The sequence below is a fragment of the Papilio machaon genome, chromosome 17 (assembly GCF_912999745.1).
Source record: "Papilio machaon chromosome 17, ilPapMach1.1, whole genome shotgun sequence".
In the NCBI taxonomy this organism is placed as follows: domain Eukaryota; kingdom Metazoa; phylum Arthropoda; class Insecta; order Lepidoptera; family Papilionidae; genus Papilio; species Papilio machaon.
In genome coordinates this window covers 1535266-1560087 of record NC_060002.1, presented here as the reverse complement: position 1 = coordinate 1560087, position 24822 = coordinate 1535266, and the positions used below count along the sequence as shown (strand labels likewise).

At 34.4% G+C, this 24822-nt stretch overlaps 2 protein-coding genes across 2 annotated transcripts; both read right to left on the bottom strand.

The window, feature by feature from the left end:
- Window positions 1-11920: 11920 nt before the first annotated feature.
- LOC106708634 (zinc carboxypeptidase) lies at window positions 11921-14631 on the bottom strand. Its single transcript, XM_014500171.2, has 6 exons — window positions 14332-14631; window positions 13746-14160; window positions 13546-13660; window positions 13132-13352; window positions 12881-12965; window positions 11921-12183 (listed from the first exon to the last, which is right to left on the bottom strand). Exons 1-6 carry the CDS (start codon window positions 14607-14609, stop codon window positions 11921-11923), a joined length of 1377 nt encoding a protein of 458 aa, XP_014355657.2. The 5' UTR covers window positions 14610-14631.
- Window positions 14632-14988: 357 nt separating this feature from the next.
- Window positions 14989-18027, bottom strand: LOC106708633 (zinc carboxypeptidase). Its single transcript, XM_014500170.2, has 6 exons — window positions 17714-18027; window positions 16935-17343; window positions 16628-16748; window positions 16160-16380; window positions 15863-15947; window positions 14989-15261 (listed from the first exon to the last, which is right to left on the bottom strand). The coding sequence occupies exons 1-6, from the start codon at window positions 17998-18000 to the stop codon at window positions 14999-15001; spliced, it is 1386 nt and encodes a 461-aa protein (XP_014355656.2). The 5' UTR covers window positions 18001-18027; the 3' UTR covers window positions 14989-14998.
- Between the last annotated feature and the right edge of the window lie 6795 nt (window positions 18028-24822).

The following is a 24822-nucleotide window of genomic DNA, read 5'->3' as shown; positions in this document are numbered from 1 at the left end:
AGCTATGTTTGCATGAAGTATCTATATATAAAAGAAAGTCGTGTTAGTTACACTATTTATAACTCAATAACGGCTGAATCGATTTGACTGAAAATTGGTGGGCAGGTAGCTTAGAACCAGGAAACGGACATAGGATAATTTTTACCCCGTTTTCTATTTTATATTCCGCGCGGACGGAGTCGCGGGTAAAAGCTAGTATATATATAAAAGAAAGTCGTGTTAGTTACACTATTTGTAACTCAAGAACGGCTGAATCGATTTGACTGAAAATTGGTGGGCAGGTAGCTTAGAATCAGGAAACGGACATAGGATAATTTTTACCCCGTTTTCTATTTTTTATTCCGCGCGGACGGAGTCGCGGGTAAAAGCTAGTATATATATAAAAGAAAGTCGTGTTAGTTACACTATTTATAACTCAAGAACGGCTAAATCGATTTGACTGAAAATTGGTGGGCAGGTAGCTTAGAACCAGGAAACGGACATAGGATAATTTTTACCCCGTTTTCTATTTTATATTCCGCGCGGACGGAGTCGCGGGTAAAAGCTAGTTTTATATAAAAATTTAGTTTTTATAAGTTTAAGCGGTTACTCTTCGTATTACATATTAAGTATGTCGTAAACTATAGCAGAACTTGTTACAGTTTTAACATTTGTTTTATCTCGTGATATCGATTCGACTACATGCAATGAAAAATTTACAACATTTTTGCTGCATCATAAAAAAAAACAACAAGGTTGTGAATTTTTAATAGCAAATAAATCGAAGCTATTGCTATTTCGGGTGCAAATTATTCAACAATTGTCACAGAATAGCGCTGTACATATGTTTATGGAAAGAAGGAGTTATGCCGAATTATAAAAGTTCAGTAAATAACGCAAAAACGACAATGAGAAATATGAACATCATATCAGAAAAAGGAGCCGCAAAAGATGAATAACAATTAGCGGTAATGTTAACTAAGGTTCTAAAAGAATGCGTGCCATATTTGCAAGAAGAGGTTACAAGAATATAATTAAATTGTAAAAAACAGCAAAAAAAAATTACAATACATACTTACAAAAACTAAAAAAAAAAAACTTGTGGTGTCAAGGGACACCCGGATGGAAAGAAGTTCCTTTCGATTAATTAGTGAAGGAACCAATGTTTATTCTATGAATAAAAAACTTAAGTCTTCACAAGAAGTACATTTTATTTCTATGAATTTTCGTTATAAATTGTCACTTCGTTGCCATGATGAAGTAGCGCTCATTCGTCGTTAACATACTTACTATAGCAAAAAGTGTCGTGACAACTTTTCGTAAGAATTTTTTCCGTCTAGCCCCCTTTCACAACGCGCGATAAGGAACTTCGTTCCAAAAAAAAAACCTAAGAATACAATCGAACATAATTTAAATACAAATCATAAAGAATTTGTCGACAATAATGTACGTAAATTAAATAATTCGAAACCAAAATTTCATTAATAAAGTTTAACAAACACAATGGAATGTCATTCATAATTACTGGTAACAATAAAACAATTCTTACACAAGGAAAGTTTATTACGTGGGGGAGTGAATTGTTCAAAAACGCAATTACGAACCAAGTATGAGATCCTTTTCTTTACCAACTCACAACCGAAAGGTAATAACAGACATTTATAGAATGTCCGAAATTATATTATATTAGTAACATCAATAGGTTGAATTCGAACGGTATAGGATTGGAATATTTCCCTTTTAGATTTCGGAATGGAGGGAAAATGACAGTAATAAATCATACGGATCGTTAGGTTCGCTCCCCCAACGGTGGGCCGACTTCGATTCCGGGCAGAAATGGCATCATCTGTCAATGGGCTGGAGTGACTTGACATGACTTGGTAATGGAGTATTACTGTTGATTTGTTGTTTGCAACAATAGCATATCATACGTAAACATACCGCTGAAATAATGAAAGTAGGTATGAATGTACCATAACTATAATGTTCGAAAAATAGACTCTTGAAGCAAGATGTTCTCATGTCTAGTTTTATGTTCTTTAGAGAAATGTAAAACATTCGTTTCAATAGTGCGGACGTCGTCAGCGGAAGGATTTCCTCTGCTGACCGTACACATAACATCCGTAAGTTGCTTTTGCTACTATGTTGTGTAAGTTACTATATTTTTAAATCTTTATTCTAGACATAGTTCAAGTAATAGTACTATTGCTAGACCGTTTTGCACAATTTGGTTTATTTCTTTCGGATGTTTTCTGACTTTTTAGTTTTTAAAATCGCTTCAGTAATTTTAGTAATATTCAATTGGTTCAGAAATGTAATTATTTATCATCACTTTAGCACAACAATGTAAAGGTACATAATTTTCTCGAGAATTTCTATGTAAAGTTACGTTCTTGCGAATGGTACAATACAATTAAAAGCAGTTTGCAAAAAACGTCTGGTTCATAATAGAGTGATACTAGAACATATTCGTAGAGCGGCTGTTTGTTCTGTTAAAAAAAAAAAATGCTCAAATATACCTTTAAGTTGTTTCCATTGCCACTACTATAAAAATCAAATTGTTTTTATTGCTTTATCAAAGAAAACTTCGTCTATACTTTGAATGTCAAAATTTACTATTGTTAGGACTGTTGAGGGTAGCCACACAAAAAAAAGGTTTTATAAGGAAGCGTGCGCTGCTGCTCGAGGCAGTCTCTTTCCATCCGTCATTGCGGAACGTCTGACATTTTTGTTTACTTACGTTCGGTTAAAGTTTATACTACAGCGAGGATTATTATGAAGTAGAGTTAAATTCACTGTTTCGCTGTTAGTTTAATTGTTTTTAAAATACTTTTGCATCAAATATCTTACATCAGAAGTGGGATAGGATCCACGTGATTCTATCCACTTTGCTCACTCTGTGTTTGTGTTTGCATTTTCGTGAAAATAAATGCAAAGAGAAAAATGTCAGATCGTTACCGTGATAATCGTTGTAGTCGCAGTAAGTTGAGTCGAAATCAGAATTGTACCAGTGTTCGCGAAACATGGGTAGCGTGGACCAAACCATGTATTCTGCATGGGAATATGTGGGCAGTGAGGCTCACGCGCTGTCTGTGTATTTCACAGCAGACAGGATTGTGGACGCGATCTATTCAATTTGTACTGCGGTAAGATCGAACCAATATTTTTATATTTCAAGTTTCATGCCACATAAGTCAACATCAGACTTTTCAATTAATGTAAAGATGTGTTCTTTACTAAAGACTGAAATTGAATACCTCGATCAATTTATTAGTGAGAGTCAGGTAAGGCCGAGTCGTGGCAAGATTTAACACGTTACATGCCAACATGATTTTTTCATTTTAAAGTGAACTTGTAAGGCTAGTCGGTTGCGCTGAGCGTGTTAAGCCATTACCTGAGTCAGACGTATGTCATTATGTCGTAATAGTCATTGATGCCCTTTATTAGTTCAGTTTGCTTTGTCCATGTATTGTCGAGATGCTCTGCGTTGCGTAGACTGCGGGATACCCAACTGCAGAAGTGAGATAGTGAACGAACTGTGAGACGTTTTGTATCAGGAGATGATGCTTCTAGGGTATCTTCAGCATCTGGCATACTGCGGGCTGCCATTAATGTCATGTAGAGGACGGACTGCGGGACGCTCCTATCGGCAACGGACTGCGGGACGCTTGCCCTACATGGTCTTTTGAAGTAAGGTATTAAACGGACTGCGGGACGTTAAGCATCTGGCATACTGCGGGCTGCCATTAATATCATGTAGAGGACGGACTGCGGGACGCTCCTATCGGCAACGGACTGCGGGACGCTTGCCCTACATGATCTTGTGAATTAAGGCATTGAACGGACTGCGGGACGTTCAGTATCTGGCATACTGCGGGCTGCCAGTGATGTCATGGCTCGCGTGGTCATGTGACGAATGTTTTGAAACCATAAAGAGTTATGATCAAATAACCGAGGACACCATTATTGATATAGATGCAGATTTGGTCCGGTCTTGTTTCCTACTATGTAGCTGTGTTGTGCACCGCGCCGCAGCTGCGCGTGTCTACAAGCAGAGCGCCTGTCTGCAATCAGCGCGCCACAGCCGCGCCTGTCTGCAATCAGCGCGCCACAGCCGCGCCTGTCTTCAATCAGCGCGCCTGAGCGGTGCCTGTCTACAATCAGCGCGCCTCAGCGGTGCATGTCTGCAATCAGCGCGCCTCAGCGGTGCATGTCTGCAATCAGCGCGCCTCAGCGGTGCATGTCTGCAATCAGCGCGCCACAGCAGCGCCTGTCGCGAGCAGCGCGCCACAGCAGCGCCTGTCGCGAGCAGCGCGCCACAGCAGCGCCTGTCGCGAGCAGCGCGCCACAGCAGCGCCTGTCGCGAGCAGCGCGCCACAGCAGCGCCTGTCGCGAGCAGCGCGCCAGTACAGCACCTGTCGCCGAGCAGCGCGCCAGTGCAGCACCTGTCGCGAGCAGCGCGCCAGTACAGCACCTGTCGCCGAGCAGCGCGCCAGTGCAGCACCTGTCGCGAGCAGCGCGCCAATGCAGCACCTGTTGCCGAGCAGCACGCCAATGCAGCACCTGTTGCCGAGCAGCGCGCCAGTGCAGCGCCTGACGACTAGCAGCGCGCCCGCATAGCGCCTGCCAACGAGCTGGTATCGAAAGACTCTATGCCATTGTTACAGACGAATTCCAGTGTTGAAGATGCTGGAAGAACGAGCCCGAGGACGGTCTCATGTCAGGAGAAGCCGTGTTAGGACTGTTGAGGGTAGCCACACAAAAAAAAGGTTTTATAAGGAAGCGTGCGCTGCTGCTCGAGGCAGTCTCTTTCCATCCGTCATTGCGGAACGTCTGACATTTTTGTTTACTTACGTTCGGTTAAAGTTTATACTACAGCGAGGATTATTATGAAGTAGAGTTAAATTCACTGTTTCGCTGTTAGTTTAATTGTTTTTAAAATACTTTTGCATCAAATATCTTACACTATAATATTAAAAATGACTCTCGCAATGCTGGCTGTTATTAAATACATTCAAAGCATTATTGCATCAAATGCACCTTTAGACAATTTTATTTTAATACCCTCACAGCGAAAGCTACTGAAGTTGAATATTCCCTTTGTAAAGCACTGGCTTGAATCAAAGCAATTTTTCTCTTTTATAAACCGAGCATTGTTTCAATTAGCCACTAAGGAATAAGATCCATCTAAAAGTATGCATCTAGTAGAAAATGTTTTCTGAACGCTCAAAAGAAATTGCTTTAAAATTTATTCAAAGTAACAAATATTTTGCATTTTTCTTTCAACATCCTATTAGGAAAGAAACTAACTACCTATCTAGAGTAAAAAGTCTTTCATTAAACATCGACTCAGGTGGTAGATAAACAAAAAAAATTCCCAGCTAAATACTAATGCAGACTAAACGCAAAAGAACATCGGTGGTGCAGTTGTTAAGCGCTTGACGGAACCGGAGCAAAATGTACACGTTCAGGTTCGATCCCCGCTATGCATAGGGATTTCGATTTTTGATTTTCACATGTACATTTATCCGACATTCTTACGATGAAGGAAAACATCGTGATGCAACCTGCACATATCGGCGAAGAAAGTGACGACGAGCAAAAAAAATCCAAAGCCTTTCGACCACTGACGAATAAATGTAAAATTATTTTTGAAACCGAAGACCTATACAAGTTTCTAAAGTATTATAAATTTGTACATATTTATGTAGCTGACTGTACATATTGTCATGTCTATTTTATCAAAGAGGATGTAAGGGATGACAATATTTCTTAAAACAAGTGTCAGTTGAGGCTTTGGGGCTATAGATAGGGTCTTATTAGTATTACAGTTGCAATGACGAATATTTCTAAAAATAAAGCTACGAGTATATTGTTTTCTTTTGTATTTTTGGCTACTATACTGTCCTCTACAATATTAATATTTTTGACACATAACATTTTAACTATTTGAATACTCTTTTTGATGTTCTAAGACTAAAAGCTTTCACAACAAATATCAGAGATGAACATTTCAACTGTCATAAGTTATTACAAATCTCATTTAATTAACACGATTTTCATAACATCGTAACGATACAAAAAAATATATATTAAAAAATAATAACTTTTTACTATTCAGTTGTCTGCTTTTCCTCGAGAAGTCGCCAATGTATCTAAATTTAGACCATTAATATTTCATATTTAAAAATATTCCCTCAATTGCATAATTGTTTTAAAAAAAAAGGTCAACTGTAGTTTTATGTGAATGTAATTACATTTTTCTTTTGGAAATATGTGAAAAAAAATATAATCGAATTATTTCGAACTCTTTATTATTTAACGACAACGTAACGATATCGTGTCGTGATTTCTAAAATTAGTACTGTCACCTCAGATGTCATCGTCAGTAGACAGCTGACGAAATGGGACGTCGTTTCCCCATCAATTATCCGTAGCGTTTGTTAGTTTTGTTTCTTTGACGGTTCATGTTACTGTGGTGAGGAAGATCGCTTTCCGGTTCCAGAATAGGTGTGTGTATGGTGCGGCTGACGACACGCCGGGTCGTTAATGGCCCGCAGATGCTCACCAGGTACGAAGAGTTATGAATACAAACAGAAATTAACATGTTTAATGTGTCAAAACAAATATTAAAATATTTATTCTAATAACACTTTATTAAATTACACAAACTTTAACCATATTTATAAACAATACTAATGAATGATAGCAAATATTTAAGGCATATAAAATTGAGCACCATGTAAGACGTACAAAGAAATTCATCGAGTTGACCCACAAACTGTGTACAGTTTTGAATTCAGTCATGGTTTAGCTGCATTCATCTGATGCAATGTAGGTAGCTGCATACAACCAAGAAGTTCTTAAATCTTACTAATGTTATAAATGTGACTGTTTGAATGGATAGATGAATGTTTGTTTGAAGATATCTCCTGGACGGATCAACGGACCTCGATGAAATTTGGCATAGATGTAGAGCATAGTCTAGTCTAGAAGAACACATCGGCTACTAATAAAGTTTTGTTTTTAGGTCCGAGCGGACGCAGTCGCGGGTGACAGCTAGTGATTTAATAATGTCGTAAAAGCGACTTACTCAATCCACTAACATTGTGAGTAAACATAAAAAAATGTACATCAATGGCAGCATATAAATAAAAATATGTATATTTTCAATACATACTCGTAGTAATGACTAGGTTGTTAGTTGAATAGACTCAGTTCAGATGAAATAATTTACGGATAGGGAATTGAAGCAGAAGATTTTAATGTCACAAAAAATACTTTTTAACGGAATGCAAAAGGAAGTCACAAACTTTCACATAATTACCAGAAATGGCGTTTAGTGGTCCCCGAGCGCGCAAAGAATGTGGGTACGTAAAAAAAACTGTACCATTGGTTCACAAATATAAAACTGCGGTTATATTAGTAAGCTGAAGCGATAAGCGAAGCGATTCCAAATATTTTTTTTTCAAGTTTTTCAATAAAATTACATTTGTTCAGGCGACATGTTTGGCAGGAATAGTAGATTTTTTTTTGTTTTCACCGTAAACGTGTTATCGTATTAAAAGACAAGTTGGCTATTTTTCCGTCCCGCTAGTCTTATCTCGGCAAACTGCCAAGACAGTTTCTAAGGTAACATTTTCGACTTTTATCGTTCGTTCTTTATGTTTCAATCTAGTAAAATGGTTAAGTTTGTTACAGTGTTAAAAAAGTAAACATTAATTTATAGTGGAATAGTCGAACAATAACAAATTGTTAATTAATTTTTTTTAACTAGAAGGACCATATTTTTGCATTATTACCGACAGTGAAACCCCACGACAAAAGTGCGTTCACAAACCATTTATATTATAGTTTTTATTTTTTTCAATTTAATTTTTTTTTATCATAAAAAATACAATTCGAAATTTATTACACTACGTACACAACCTAATAAGTTCGTGTTGACTAGTAAAATGCGGAATGGTGATTTTGAGTAACGGCTCAAATATTTTAACAAATAATTAGTCCACGTGTTTAGTGAATTTTATTTATGAATGCAATAATTAAATATTACCATTGTTTGTCCGTCTTTCCGTCTGTCCGGCTGTAACGGCTGCACCGGTTTTGATTGGGCATTGGCGGGAGGGTACATACACACGGGCATATTATAGGTTATTTTTTTGTTTTAATATTGTGCTGACGATGTCACGGCCGACCGCTAGTCGAAAATACAAATTAAAAGCATTGATTATGAATTATGTTCCAATTTCGAACTATGGGCGATCCCTAGTTATCATTAAGTACAGGTTTATGTGACATTAATGGTAACTTAACGGTTTTCGTAATAGTGTATTTTATAACAACTAAAATATGTCAGTGAAAACATTTGTCTACTTTTTATAACGAAATAAAATTTCCCCGTCATAATTTAATGGCAGTTAAAAAAAATAAACTCCTTTGATGATCACAACTAATTGATACAAATAAGCATCCGCTTTGTCCAAAATAACTTTTCGTGTATAAAATTTTAAAGCTTCGATGAACGACTATGCCACTTGTTTATAGCTTTTATAATAGTTTAAAACTTAAACGTGTCGATGTTAAATATAGAGGGGATCGACCAATAAATATGATACGAGAAGTTAAAGAAAACCATCGACTAAACGGCTCTTTATAAGTTGGTCATCCAACTATCTTTGGACCTGGGAGCTCGCAATAAATATTAATAATGGTAGGTCTTGATATATTGGTGTAAGGGTAAATTACTTTAAAGAAAATATTTAGTTTTAGCTCATTAACAACTTTAGAATGATGGATGGTGTTGAAGATGGGTTTGAATGTTGAAAAAGAGTTTAGACGGTCACGTTGCGAGTTACGCTACGGCTGAATACTTTATTGTTGATATTTTTAAATACTAATCGATGAGAATGTAAGACGAAGTACTAAAATTACGGTGCAATTCGAATACTATGCTGTTCCAGAGTCTTAACTTAGTTTATTTGTGAGAAAATTCTATCGTATTTAAAAAAAATTACGTTTTATTTCTACAATCTGTAGTACCTTTGCTCTCTGAAGTATAACGAAATGTTTAGAAAATGAATCTAATATTTTTTGTTTGAAGTCACTTTTTACCATACTTTCTGCTGTTAATCTGTATACAAAGCAATTATTACGGCAACACCGGCACCGGGTTTGTGTGGCCAATGCGCGCCGCTCGTCGCGACATTATTAAAGTCACTCTTGTCATTCTTACGAAATAAGGTCATGTTAAGAACACAAGTGTTTTTTCTTTTATTATACACCCATCAAATTATTACTCAGATCATCTAATAAAACTTAGCTATTGAAGCACAACACAACTAATTAAATTATTACTTACTAACTGTTGCCCGCGACTCTCTCAGCGCGGAATTTAAAAATAAAAACGTTTTAAGTAGCCTATGTGTTCTTCCGGACGATGTTCTACATCTGTGCCAAATTTCATCAAGATCCGTTGAGCCGTTCCGGAGATATCTTCAAACAAATATCCATCCATATATCTAAACATTCGTATTTATAATATTAGTAAGATTATTACCAGCTTCTTTGTATTATGTGATTTCTCTTGAAATTAAGGGCATATTAAATTATATTATGTTATTATATTTTTATTATTCAATATGTCGTTTCTATATTAAGTTTAATTAGCGAAGACTGAAGCCGTGAAATATATTGTAATCTGTGGTATGTAATTAACTCAAAATGGATAATTAGGTTAATGAAATATGTTATAACTTCATGCAATATATGAGTTAATTATATTTTAATCATAAAATAATTACGTATTAATTAAATTAAATATTTTTACACTATACTCGCTGTCACTCGCGACTCTGTCCGCGCGGGATTAAAAAATAACTAAATGAGTCGCCTATGTGTTCTTCCAGACTATGTTCTACAATTGTTTCAAATTTCATTAAGATTCGATGAGCCGTTCCGGAGATACCTTCAAACAAACATTCATCCATCCATCTGAACATTCGCATTTAAGATGTGCAAATATTGCTATCCTGGATAGATTGTTCTTTCTGAATAATACGAGTATTTTACTATAAAAACTATGAATGAGATTTTAGGACTGGTAAGTGTGGATCAATTGCAAGTCATAAAGTGTCATAAAGTTTGTTTTAAGCATTATAATATTATTAAACCCTTTTTCACGTCGTAATAATTACGAGAAATTTATAAATAGAGACATGAAAAGAATCATTACCATACAAATTAAAAATATTCTGGAAACAGAGACAAGAGTAGAGAGGCTTTTCATTCATTTGTATTATTAATACTTTGTGTTTATTATATTTTTAGTTAACTTTTTTAGAGTTATTTGAGGTTATTAGTTCCTTAAAAAAATATAATGCCGGTGAGATATTCTTAGTTATTCTATTTCCATTTCCATTTGCTTGCTTGGTTATAACATGTTTAGGTTGCAGTTATTTATGGCTTGAGGTGGTAATTAACATCACATGAACCTTTTGCTGTAATTATAGTTCACAAGCTTGAAATTAACAATGGTTTAATATAAACACAAATTGGTTTTTGACACACAAAAACATAAAACATTAATAAAGGTTAGAAATTAGTTTTGTTAAATACCGCTCCTCCCCATTTTCTGTTCGAAGTGCCTCAAATAGGTGTGCGTTATGATTTGTGGCTTCGCCGTGACGTCTGATTTCAGTGACGCGTCACGTTTTTGGGGGTGGACGTAATTTATTATTATTTACCATTTACTGTCAACCGTACTCACATCATCCGGTGCCCCATTACGAAGTTATTTTTAACTTATTTTATATAGCTTTATTGTTCCTCTGTGATTTTTCTTGTTTTAAATCTATCAAATATTTCACTTTTGTTTATTTTATATGTAATATCTGTATCTTTGGTAACTAGAAGAATATTATTTAAGTTTTAGAAGAGATGAGAGCGGCTAGAACACCTAGATGATTATAGAAGCCTACGGACGTCTGAAACACCACAGGACTTACAGATGCTTTGTCGGTATTTTCGAAAGAGATACGCGTGCTTCGTGAAAGTGCCTAAGTCATACTGGTTTGTAAATACCGCAGACGACAGACCGTTCCACAACCTTCGAGGCATGAAATTGCGCAAGAACCGCATGGTTGTGGATTGCCAGTCATCTAGGTGATGTGGATGGTACTTGGACAATCTTATCGTTCGATGACGGAACTTGGCAGCAGGAATCGTTCCAAACAACTGCTATAACTGGCCAGTTTCTACCAGTATCTTAACTAGATTTCATGATTTGTACAAAGATTACAAAATTACTCATATTATTATGTTTTGTTATGTATTTTAGTCACTTAAGAACATCGTTAGAATGTAAACAGTAGTTTGTATGATGTTCGTGTCTGTAAAAATAAATGATCCCTTATCCACTGCAAGTCCCACGGGAGTAGTAAACGTTCTCTGCATTGCTAAATCACCTCCGTTAATTACAGAAACATTTTTTCCTGAGAAATATAGCCTGGTGTCTTATTTTAAGGAATTTGTTTCCAAAATATATATTAACGAGAATTCTCATTGGCATTTCATTGGCTTTATAATCATAACGTTACCTTTGTAACAGTCAAAATGCTAAAAAACCAATGATAATTCTCAGACAAATCATCCTTTTGTCTTATATCGTCTACTACCATAAGAGAAGAAGAATATTTCATAAGAAACATTTCGAATGTTTTCGCAAGTTGAGTATCCCTGCTAATCAACTGACTAAGTTGCAAATTTATTCAGATCATACCACCTTTACAGTTGACATGCCTCAACCATAGATAATGTTCAAATGACAAGTATTGTGAAATCAATTCAAACCTAGTAATACCGAAATAACGCAATTCTTTGTGGGATTATTATCTGGTATGACAATAAATAAAAGTCCACCGTTAGAAAATTACATTTACATTTATTTCAAAATAAATATCGCAGTGCTGATCAATACTATAATTATAGAACTAGTCATAGATCCAGCACTGGAATAGTATCCAATTCGTCGTGTTGTTCTATCCATTTCGAGAAGGCAGTCGACAATTTCCTCATTGTTAGGAATGATTTGCTCAGCGGGCAACAGGAATCCGTATTCACCGACATCTCGTAATTCAAACAGATACACTATTGGTATCTTAGCAACGCCTTTAACCCAATCGAAACTTGAACCACTGACTTCATCTGAAAAGTTTTGAAATATAACTTCAAATTCATACACTGGCTTATTACGCCAATAGAGTTTTAACAAATAGAAACTAATACCAACTATTTTCAAAACCTTTAATGAGCAGTCTTACTACGTAAGTGGTGATTTTGTGGATGTTTTTGGGATGATATTGTAACCAAAGCATCATCTATTATGTTTATGGATTAAATATGCTATCATCGTCAGTTCACTATATGTCACTGAGGGCTTCGGAGCCTGCCCCAAGTTAGACGTGACTAGGCGACAGTCCACCACGCTGGTCCAGTGGTGATTGGATGATATCAAACATGTCTTTGTTATAACTAATTTTATTATTTTTCCAACGGTACTAAGTCACCTTCTCTAATAGTAAAGAATTATCGACGACGGTCATTATAACGTCACGACAAAACATAGATTAATTAAATCCATTTTAAATGTTAAAGATTAATTTTTATCTTTAAAGAGTCCGCATTTATGTACATACTATGTATGTATTGGTAAATATATAATCCGTGATTACTAAATGATTTATATTGACTTCGTATTACGGCCTTGTCTTGATATCAGTCTGGTGGGTAAAGTCCTTGAGACACAATACTGCTGTCACAACCTTTAATACAAATATCGGGAAATGTCTTTCAAACCTTTCTGATTCATCCTTGCTTGATAAAAATAAATAAGAAAACTCACATAAAATATCAGCTGATGTTCCAACGGTATAGCGTGTACCGTACCTTTCAGTGAGTTTGTCAGATCCACGGATAGCGATTTCAAACTGTGAGCAAAAATTACAACACATTTATTGTACTTTTGTACTCCTATTATAAATGTAAAATCTTATGTTATGTTATGTTAGGACTGCCCCTAACAATTTCTAGGGGTTAATTAGGCAAACCGAGATATATAAAAGTGAATAAAAATAATTAGATGTCATTTCTTACCATATCCGCGTAATTCTCCGCTTCAAGGACCTGGCTACCAGAAGCGTGACTGTACGGAACAAGGATCATCTGAGAGTAGGAATGGAAAGCGAAGTAGTAGATAAAGTTTCCGGTTTGTTTTAACGTCAGAACGTAGTTGGATATCGCTTGTGTCTCAGATTCAGATCCCGCTGATGGCCCGGCAAACGTCTGCATGCATGGATCGGAAGAAGCACCGGTTGCTAAAATTAAAAGAAATTGTGACGTAACGATTTATAACATAAATCGTTTGGCTGAACGATGTTGGGGTGGGTCACTTAACTAAGTTAAATAGTGAACCGTATATCGTATAATCTGGTCTCCTATGATCAGCGAACCAGTAAGTCATAGAAAAATTTCCCATTAACCCTTTGGTGGCAGAAAAGAAGTACTTACTCATCCAAAGGAAATTAAAATTCCGGTTGAGGTCGATGCCATTGCTCAAGTCATTGGCAACATTCGTACAATTCACGTAATTGACAGGATTTCGGTTCTTTCTCCACATGCGATCCTGTTGTCATAATATATAAAATTTAAAAAAATATTTTTTTTTTTTGTGTTATTAATAAAATTACTAAATTATAATCGATACTTACATCCGAAAAAGTATAAACATATCCATCTGGGTTAACAACCGGAAATATATGCCAAACAAACGCTTCTGCTAAATTCTTCACTTCAGTGTTAGTGCTAGTCAAGAATTCTTTAATAATCCAAGTAACCGTGGCAGGTGAAATCCATTCTCGTGAATGTATACCTCCTTCTATCATCCCAATAAGTGGTTTGTTCCCTCTTTGGCCAGGTTTAAAGTCTATTATAATACCTTTGATCTCGCGTCTTTCTGTTGAAAATCCTATCGTAGCTGGCGTAACAATATTGGGGTAACTCTCTGCAAGTTCATCGAGCCAGGTATGAATTTCTTGTAGTGTGTGGTATCTGGTCCAGCTAAGAGACCCGAGGCTATTGCTTCGATCGATTTGACCGTGAGGTTTTAACTGGTCGTCGATTAATCTAAAATTGGAAATTCCTAATTAAGGTTATTCTTAAGCAAGTGTAATATCTTGTTAATCGTTAGTCTTGTTACCTTATTTTTATATTTCTTCTAGGGAAAAGTTTGCGCTTGCCTTGACCTTGACTTTTAGTATACTTTCAAAACGGGTTAGTAAGAAAAAAGTTACTTACTTCTGTACATTACTTATGCTGACTGCTGGATTCAGTCCGATTATCTTGCAGTATCCTAGGAAATCGTCGTCCTTATTCGGTGGTACCATAATCCTGACTGTACTACCAATAGCAATGGCATCAGTCCAATATTCATATCCATCTTTCCTTAAATCGCTTAAAATCTGAACATGTGAATCGGTTGTTGGAACTATATTATACACTTTATAGTTTTCATAACTCTTATATGAACTAACTAATACGCAACCACTTAATATTAATAAATAACTTAACCTCATTTTTGCTAAGCGTGCACTTTATTAAATTTTAAATCGAATAATAAACAAAAATATTGAATTCGTATCATATCTTATCTAAGACATTGAAGATTATTTGCTATCTATAACTGTCGTGGTATGTAATAAATGTAGTCTATGGATTCAGATTAAATACAATTAGTGTAAAATTTTCACTTCTTCAAAAGATTTTCAAACTACAAACGATCTTTTTACAAAATACATACAAAACGTTTGCTGGCGTCATTTACTTTTAGAAACTATGTTTCATTTACTTATAAATGTAATTCATCAACACGTCCTTTTCAAGTCAGAATGAATTTACATTTTGTATGACAGCTCGTTTTAAACAGAAAGAAGGAAACAAATTTATTAGCTAGAAAACTTTTAATTTACAAATAATTTAACAGAATTGAGAATACAATCAAAGTTAAAGAAGATATAAGATTATTTGTCCCTGAATAATAATAACCCAATCGCCTGGTCGTTCTATCAATCTCCAATAGAGCGTCCATGATTTCTAGATTATTAGGGATAATTTGACTTGCAGGCAAAAGGAATCCATATTCGCCAAGGTCTCTTAACTCGATGAGAAATGAAACTGGAACATCTGTTACGTTCTTTACCCAATCAAAGCTTGTACCACTCATTGGATCTAAAAAGAAAATAAATATTACTATTCCTTTTATTTTCACTTAATCATATTAAATTATTCAAACTTTCGTGAGACATTATCATTAACTTATATAGGAACGGCTAAAACACTCACGTATATATATCCGGTGTCGGCACCGACTAGTTTCGAACCCCACGGGGGCCCTACATCAGGATGAGTGGGACTGGTATTATTTCGCGGACGCGGCAGTGAGCAACTTGTCGGTGCCGACACCGGATATATATACGTGAGTGTTTTAGCCGTTCCTATATAAGTTAATAATAATATAATCCGCACGGCGGGAAGTTGTTGGATGCGAAAGGCGGAGGACCGCGTACTGTGGAAGGCATTGGGAAAGGCCTATGCCCAGCAGTGGGCAGATAAAGGCTGTTGATGATGATGATGATATAAGTTAATAACCATATTAGTTTACATCATCGTAAATTTGATATCCTAGTTGTTGTTGTTCGATAAGTTCGTAAAATCAAATCTTTTTTCTGTCTTAATCATTTGAAATTCTTTATTTCTCATCTAATTAATACTCATAATCAAGTATAAAATTATAGCGTGCATTACAGCTAAACACTAGTATACGACTTACACATAATGTCAGCCGAAACTCCAACTCTGTATTCTGTGCCGAATCTTTCCTTTAATTTTTCAGTACCTCTTACTGCGATTTCATACTGTAACCGTAATTAATGTACTTTAAATTGGGTCATAACATTTCTGGTTGTTGGTGTAAGCAGTACCTATGTTATCTTTTATTGATGATTATTATTATTAAATAAATAAACTCATTAGATATTATAGTTGTACTACTATTATTCTCTGTTACTCATTACATATTATTCTCTGTTATTTGTAACTACGTATTAATTAAATTCGTTATAATTACCATATCTGCATAATTTGTTAATTTAGCAGACTCTTCAGCTGTAATGTGACTGTAGGGTACAACAATCAATTGAGTGTATGAATGAAGACCGAAGTAATAAATAAGTCTTCCTTGATTGTTTAGCGTCAATACATAGTCAGCGACGGCTCTAGCCTCGGGCTCTGACAATGCGAACGGTCCAGCGAATGTATTGGTGCAAGGATTGTCAGACGCTCCCACTTCTGAAATAAAATGGATGAAAAAGAATTATTTAATTCATTTAATAACCCTTTTGTGAACCTATATCTAATCAAACAATAAACATTATCATATTTTTTTGGGTTCTTATAACATACTAGATACATAGAAAATAAAAACATTCCACCATAAAATAATCTAGTATTTTTAATACAAAATTGTATGAAGAAATAGTAGTGTTCTATCGTCAGAATAATAGTGTTCCTTCGTCAAATACTGTTTTGAACTTACCCATCCATGCGAAATCAAAATTTCTATTGAGATCGACTCCATTACTCATGTCGTCATCAACACCAGTTGAAGCGCACGATGTGAAGTTTCGTGTACTACGATTCTTTCTCCACATTCTATGCTGGAAGTGTTATTTATCAAATACATGAAACTTGTAAAATATATGCAAGTCATTTTCAATATTAATCATCTAGCATTTGTGAAACTGTATTCATACAATAATGATTTCACTTTTATTCTACGTAAGTCCCAGTTTTTTTTAGTGTTGGTTAATGTAAATTTTTACGTTTATTACTAAAATGCTTACCGTTGTAAAAGTGTAGACATACCCATCAGGATTGACAACTGGGAAAATATGCCATTCAATATTCTCTGCTAACGCTCTCATTTCGGGATCGGTACTTGTTAAAAACTCTTTAATAATCCAGGTTGCTGTAGCTGGTACTATCCATTCTCTCGCATGAAGTGTACCTTCTATCATACCGATTAATGTATTATTTCTATTGGGGTTGTAATTAATTTTGATTCCTTTAATTTCTCGGTTCTCAACAGATCGTCCCATCACTACAGTAGTCACAATATTGGGATAGTTGAACTGAAGTTCATCAAGCCAGTTGGATATTTCATCGAGTGTGTGGTATCTATCCCAATTGAATGATAGGAAACTTGTGCTTCTGTCCGAACGACTTGCAGATTTCAATTGATCGTCTATAACCCTTAAATAAATAAAAACTTCTTTAATATTCCATGGAAATTACTACGAAAAGCCTATATCTACTGTAGACTTAAATAATTAATTGTTACATTAAAAGAATTTATACTACGTTGTTATTTTAAAAAAGAAATTTTGCAATATCATTGTTCGGTACATTAAACTAGATAAAATACCATAGCATTAAATATACGTGCCAGAGGCGGAGAAGGGAATGCATAGAAAGGGTTAATTTCCTCTTTCTGTGCATTAAAGTTAGGCAACGCTTCTACAATTTCAGACGTCTATGCGCAGCAGTCGCTTTGCTATTTAGGTGGTCGCTTGCTTTGCTACCTTATGATATAAAAACAATATGATTTTGTAAAATTACTTACTGCTGTAAATCTGCAATAATTTCTTTATATTCAATATCGTTTTTATTCATAGTATCTAGAAACTGTTGATTTTTTTCCGGTGCAACTGTTATCCTAACTCCATCACGTACATCGAACTGGTCCAACCAAAGTTCACCGATTCCTTGCTTTTGTATATTAATTATTACTTCTTTCTCGTTATCATTATTTGGGATAACTTTGTACACTCTATGTCCATTAAAAGTAACTTTACTGGTATTTACAAAAGTAACAATTATAAATAAAACAGTGAATATTTTAAAAAACATTATAAAATATTTTATAGTCCTATCTGTTTGAAGGTTAATATTAATTTGCCAGTATTATTGACTATTATCACAATCCACGACTACGAATCTAATCTAGTCTGGAAAAGATATAATATTTACAATGATTGCGTAATCATTAAATTATTATAAATGACTAATAATGACACGTCCAATAATGATTGTTTACGACCTACATATTTTTTTTTCATCATGCTAGAATTTTTTTTTGGCGTCACAATGTTACATGACACATTTTTTTTTTATGTTATAAACTATTAAATTATATGCCGTTCGAATTTTTACTTCTATTCTTTAAAAAAAAACTTGAGAGGTGTCAAGGGAACCCGGATGGAACGAAGTTCCTTTCAATTAATTAGTGAACGAACCAATGTTTATTCTATGAATAAAAAACTTAAGTCTTCACAAGAAGTACATTTTATTTCTATGAATTTTCGTTATATATTGTTACGTCGTTGCCATGGTGATATAGCAAAAAGTGTCGTGACAACTTTTCGTAAGAATTTTTTCCGTCTAGCCCCCTTTCACAACGCGCGATAAGGAACTTCGTTCCAAAAGGAAATTAAGTCACAAGTCAGTTTGTATATTACAAAATTAGTATCAATACCTCTAATCACAAATGAAACATATGACTTTGTAGTATCAATCCCGGGTATTCGCGTATAGGAGGTCCGAGCATAAATCAACATATGATCATGTTTCCGCGTTGTTCCTACCTGGTGCGCCAACCGGGACCTTACAACTGTTTTATGACTATAAATTGCTTTTGTGATGTCGCCAGTCACAACACGATTTACGCATCTAATGATAATATTTGAGGGTTTACAAGTACATCGGAGTGAAGTCGTAACACATTTTAGCAGGAAGGTCACTTTAGGCTTTTGTAACTTTTTCAAACGAACAGTTTTTTTTATTTAACACCAATATTCAAAGAACAAGAAGTTATTTTTTTTCATAGACTCCTAAAATGTTGCTTAATTTTTGGAATACTTATTTTTTTTTTTTTCATTTCCGTGTTATTCATTAAAAAATAGAAACATATTTTTCAAGTTTTGAAAAGTCATAGGCTATAATATATTGCTGTATTCTCTTTTTTGTATTTATAGCTTTCTATTGTTATCACAATTGAGTTACACGTAAGTAAATATAATTTTATTAATGTTCTAGAATGTGTAATATATTGTCTCAAACAAATAGAACTGATTAAACAATAACCGGTTAAGTAACTAAATCATTTTGATCACCAGCTTTCGTTGGCAGCACTCAAGATTGTCCGCAGGCTGCTTAGGAACATAATAATTTACGATCCTAAGGGAACTGCTTAATCAGCGTTTGGTTCATTGTTAACTAGCTTGGCTTCGAATAATGGCGCTATTGTCTCTGAATATCGCGATAAATCGATGTCGCATGTCATGAGATTTGTGCGGATTATTATAAAAGTTTACAAATTGTCAAAAGTACAACAATGGTCGTCATTTTCTGTTTCCACATCTACCATCTAAATCCAGAGAAGTACCTGATGCTTATAACATAGATTTAGCGCTTAGACTTAGAAGACTTTAAAAATTTTTTAATGCCAGGCATGATGATAAAAAATATGTATTTATGTGTTTGCAGTATTCTTTGCTATTTCGGCCACTTTCCATCTTCTTTATATTTAAAGTATTTTTTTTTTATTTCCAAAAATCATGGTTACCCTATTTAAGTTTCCACTTCTTTTGTTTCATTTATTGGGCAGAGCTAGGAGTGACTTAGTAAATATTTTTAAATTAATAAAATATTAAAATCGCTGTCAGCCTATAAATTGTACATGAAAGCTTTCGTATCTGTAACCACTATTAACGATATTGGTGTCGCGACAGCCGCTTGTTTATGTATTAACATTGATTGCGACTAGATATTTTGAATTTAGCACGAATTACAATGGAAGCGTCTTTGAACGAAGTTTATCAATGTTTATATGCACTATAGTGTTGTTAGTTAATTCACGCTATCTTACTAATACGAATTATTGATGTTAATTATTATTAATATTTTGATATTACCTTACTTCGTACTAATATTATAAATGCGAATGTTTAGATGATGGTCGGTTTGTTTGAAGGTGTCTCGAGAACGGCTCAACGGATTTCGATGTTTGGCGTAAATATAGAACATAATCTGCAAGAACATATAGGCTACTTGTAAAGTTTTTTTTAGGTAGTAATAAATGAGAAAGTTTGGGTGGATAGATGAATGAAATTTTGTTACTACGTATCTCCAAAACGGTTTAACAGATCTCGATGAAATTTGGTTTAAATGTAAAGCAAAGTCTTGAAGAACACATAGGCTGTATGATTCCGGAAATATTTACGGTTCCTGTGGGACACGTTTGATTCACGTGTTTACTTGTTAACTCCGTAACCGTTTAACATATACTCGTATTATTGAAATTTGCCACAGACACACAGACATTAGTCATAGTCACAAGAAACACATAAGATATATTTAAAATTATACAAAATAATTATACAAATAAATTATACAAATGTAACCCATTTTTAAAACTCTGCGCAGACGGAGTAGGTGGGAATAGCTAGTAATATTGTAAATGTGAAAGTTTGGATGTTTGAATGGATGTTTATTATAAGGTATACTCAAAACGGCTTAACAGATTGCTGAAATTTGGCATACATGTAGAACATAGTCTGGAAAAAAGAAATCGACTACTAATTAAGATTTTTTTTTTCAATTCCGCGCGGATGAAGTCAAGCGAAGCGGCATAAGCTTGTTATAAAATGTATTTTCCTTTTTGTTTGATATTAAAAAGGAATAGTACTTATAAGGTAAAATGAAATTTACTTGTACTGTCGGTTTTATGAATATAATTTGACATTCTTATGTTCTTTGATTTTTTTTTTTTAAGAACAGTCGTAAAAAAACAGTATTCATTAAATTTCCATTTTCGGTACATTTTCATGAGACAGCGAAACCTTTTTAATATCTTTTCACATTATTAAAACCTTTTTACATTGGACATGGTTTCATAAAGCTTATATTTTAACGATTATATCGCTCTAAGTCCGTTAGTAATGTTAGTAATGGAAATAATAGAAAAGAAAGATAAAGAATAAGAAAAAGAAACTTAAAGCTTGTGGATTTTAAATATTTTAACACGCTTTTACTTTTAAAAATATATATTTATTGGCTATTGCCCGCGACTCCGTCCGCGAGGAATTAAAAAAAAACTTAATAAGTAGTCTATGTGTTGCTCCAGACTATGTTCTACATTTGTGCCAAATTTCATCAAGATCCGTTCAGCCGTTCCGGAGACACTTTCTAACAAACATCCATCCATTTAAACTTTCGCATTTATAATATTAGTAAGATTATGAATTTAAAAATGCTACGTTTTAATAATATTTGAGAATTAATTACAAACAAAAGAAGTATGTACAGTCATCTGCATAAACATGCATATATTTACAATACTTCAGATACTTGTATACACCTTCGGTTTCAAAAACATTTATCCATGTATCCGTCCGTATACCAACCATTTTATTAATGAATTTGTATATACATATTTATATAACCGAAGGCTTATATAAGTTTTTAAAGTTTTATTAATGTATACATATTGTTGCTGACTGTACATATATAAATTAAGTTCTACGTATTTTATAACTATGAAACAAATTGTCGTCTCTGTTATTTTCAAACTCAATATAAGAAATAACAATATGTCTTTGCACAAATGATTCGACAGCGGAAATCCATTAACGCATGCATTATTTTCCCCCTGAGATAAGTTTAACGACTTTCCAGATCACAAAATTAAGGTCGCAATTCAGAGTTGAAAATAATTTCTTAAGGCTTAAGTAAATTATTACCTACGCTTGAGTGAACTTTATTGTACTTTCTGTTAGTATAACGTTAGGAGCCTTCCTCTTTTACGGTTTTATTTTTTTATTTCATCTTACATAAAATCGTTCTTTTGAAATACGTTAAATATATAACATAGTAGTAAATATTTTACGTCGGCTAATTTTGCTTTAATGAGATTCAAACTCTAGGGAGATCCAAAGTAAAAAAATGGCGTCATCTTGACAATAATTAAATCACAGCAAATAATAACCCTTTGGTCTAACAAGGTCGTCAAGCGCGTTACGCCTGCAAACATTATGACGTCATTGTTGCTCGAAGCGTCATTATCGCGTCTCTCCAGTTAAGAACGCTTCAAATGCAAAGAGGGTGAAAAATGAATCATATATAATTACTCAGAATAGAACATCCACGCGCTCATTCACTGGCCCTTACTGTTTGAGACGTTGTTAATTTTTAATACAGGGTGCACAGTTATCTTGGAGCCCTTTCAACAACCCTTTAATTTTTCCTTCAAAGATGGATGAGGGGACGGTTATACAGCAACCATTAATTATATAGAAATAATATAAAATAATTCTAATGTTTTATCTTTAAATAGAATAAGTCCAGAATCCAAAAAGGTAATAACAAAATAATAATGTTATCTTCGCCATGGCCAATGATTTCGTTCCTATTTGAATGTTTAATAGTGCTTTCAATTTTCCTTGTGCAATTTTCCTTCAGGGGATGAATCTCCGTTCATTCTATCTTAGTGTACCCTGAATCATAAAAGGAAGGTAAAACTTCCAGTAGTTTCAAAATAGCGTCTATACATTTATCACTACTCTGTGTATATATTTTTGTATTTGTAAGAACAGAATTTAAATTGTATTAAGGCTTTTGTATTCCCTTCCACAACCGTATTAAACTATGATAAGTGCAAGAAGAGGTCATACGATTGCTATTTTAACATGCAACAATATAAAGGGTCAGTGTACGTTGTCATAAAGTTTAATAAAACACCGGTTGGTGTACATACAATGTATTATCGCCAGCTTCACAAAACTGCACATGTTTGTAGATATCGTGAAGTTAAAAACAATAAATTCACCTTTACAACACCGTAGCGGAATGCGATTAACATTTTCCCTTTTCGCGCCGTAACATGCTTGTATAGACCGTTTGTCCAATGTTAGGGATGGGCCTTTGAAAAATATTTATCGAAAATAATTTAAGCTTTTTTTTTGTATTAAATTATAATTTGATATTTCGGGCCACTTACTGTTGGCAGTTGAATTTTTTCAACGTTAACAATTAAAAAACAAACATAACGTTCCGAAATCCTTTTATGAATCTTGTAAATAAGCAACCGTCGTATATATGTAAATTTTTGCAGTAATAATATCGTAAGGTTCCTTAAACGAACGATGGAAACAAACAAGTAAAATGTCAACAATTTATTATTGTGTGTTTTTTGTGTTCATTTAAAAAAATAGGCAAATGTTGTCTCTTGCCCGAATTTCATAAAAAATCTTTCGCAATTGAAAACGTACAAATCGTGTAAATTGTGAATAATTATAAATTACGTATAAAAATATCTTCCGTACAATCCCTAGCGTACGATAAGAAGGCAGACGGCGAAACAAAAGCGCTATCGACGCGAAATTCAACAATATCCGCGCGATGCGTAAATCACGCAAGTCCACCATATTGTTTATTCCCGTGCGTACTCAATGCAGCCCTGTGTTCACTTTTTAAACGATGCTATCGACATGTTTTCGAAAAATCCGATAGTTTAGTCGATAAATGCTTGTTTCATCGATACAGAGCGATTGTTTTATCGAAATGTAAGATATCGATGATTCGCAGTGCTTGGAATTCTATCGATATTTATACAATAAAAAATATTGATCTCTATAACTTCGTTTCGATTTAAAAGCGCTTGTTTTTGTTACATGACAGTTAATTCTATCTAATATTAGTTCGGATCCACACCACTGCCATCAGCGCCAAAATGGCGAAAATCAAATAGGTACAAAATACTATGTTTTATAGCCAGTCCACTTTTAACGGTTAATACAAAACGATCTGCGATTTATATCATTAAAATCGATGCCACATAATCAAAAAACTTGTTTCAAATAATTTTTATTTTCACACTCTACTCTAATGGAATGTACAAAACAAAATAGTTAAATTGATATTATTTAAAACTAACAAAATTAAAAAAAAAAACACCAATCGAATTAATTACACGATCCTGATAGGTTTTTCATTATCATCGGATGTTTGCATATTATATTGAAATATCCGCAGTGTTTTTCAGTAAATGAATTATGTAGCGACCGCTGTATTAACGAGCGCAGCACTTCGACCTTCGCAAATAATGTATTAAAAACGAATAAATTACTTCGCATATATTCCGTGTAACGAATTGTATTCGATAATAGGATGAACAGTAACATTAATGTGAACTTTGTCGTTAAAAGTTTTTTTTTTATAGCACGAGTAGCTCATTCTCCTTCTTCCTCTTTAGGTCATTCTCTTCCGAAATCTTTTTATCTCTCTGAATCATACGCCTTATCTCTACATTACAGTAACACAAATCTTAGAAACAGAGCGGTTTTAATCGCTAAGCGACTTACACAATTCAATGTCATAGAGGTTCGTACATAGCACGTCGCCGACATTTTTATGTGCCATCACCAAAATAGCTCACAACCTGTTTGTGAAGATCATCGCTAGAAAAGGCAATTTTCAAGATGGTGGAGCAGTGCAAGATGCCTGTACTGATCGAATAAACAACTCGCACTGAAAATTCAACGTTGCGCGTAAGGGCCGCGCGCAACACGATACTCGCGACTCAACCATGCTATGTTAGTTTCGCTGGTATGTGTGTACGAAGGGCCTTACTTGCAACGCGTAAACTGCTACACGCTGTAATTTTATTTCTTAATC

Excerpts from the sequence above, each read along its gene's own strand:
- LOC106708634 (XM_014500171.2), bottom strand. The coding sequence starts at position 14,609 with ATGAGGTTAAGTTATTTATTAATATTAAGTGGTTGCGTATTAGTTAGT. Across the intron at positions 13,353-13,545 it reads TTTTAATTTCCTTTGGATGA|CAACCGGTGCTTCTTCCGAT; the intron begins GTAAGTACTTCT and ends TTTTAATTTTAG. Across the intron at positions 12,966-13,131 it reads CGGAGAATTACGCGGATATG|TTTGAAATCGCTATCCGTGG; the intron begins GTAAGAAATGAC and ends TTTTGCTCACAG.
- LOC106708633 (XM_014500170.2), bottom strand. The coding sequence starts at position 18,000 with ATGTTTTTTAAAATATTCACTGTTTTATTTATAATTGTTACTTTTGTA. Across the intron at positions 17,344-17,713 it reads ATTATTGCAGATTTACAGCA|GGTTATAGACGATCAATTGA; the intron begins GTAAGTAATTTT and ends TATTTATTTAAG. Across the intron at positions 16,749-16,934 it reads ATGTCTACACTTTTACAACG|CATAGAATGTGGAGAAAGAA; the intron begins GTAAGCATTTTA and ends TAACACTTCCAG.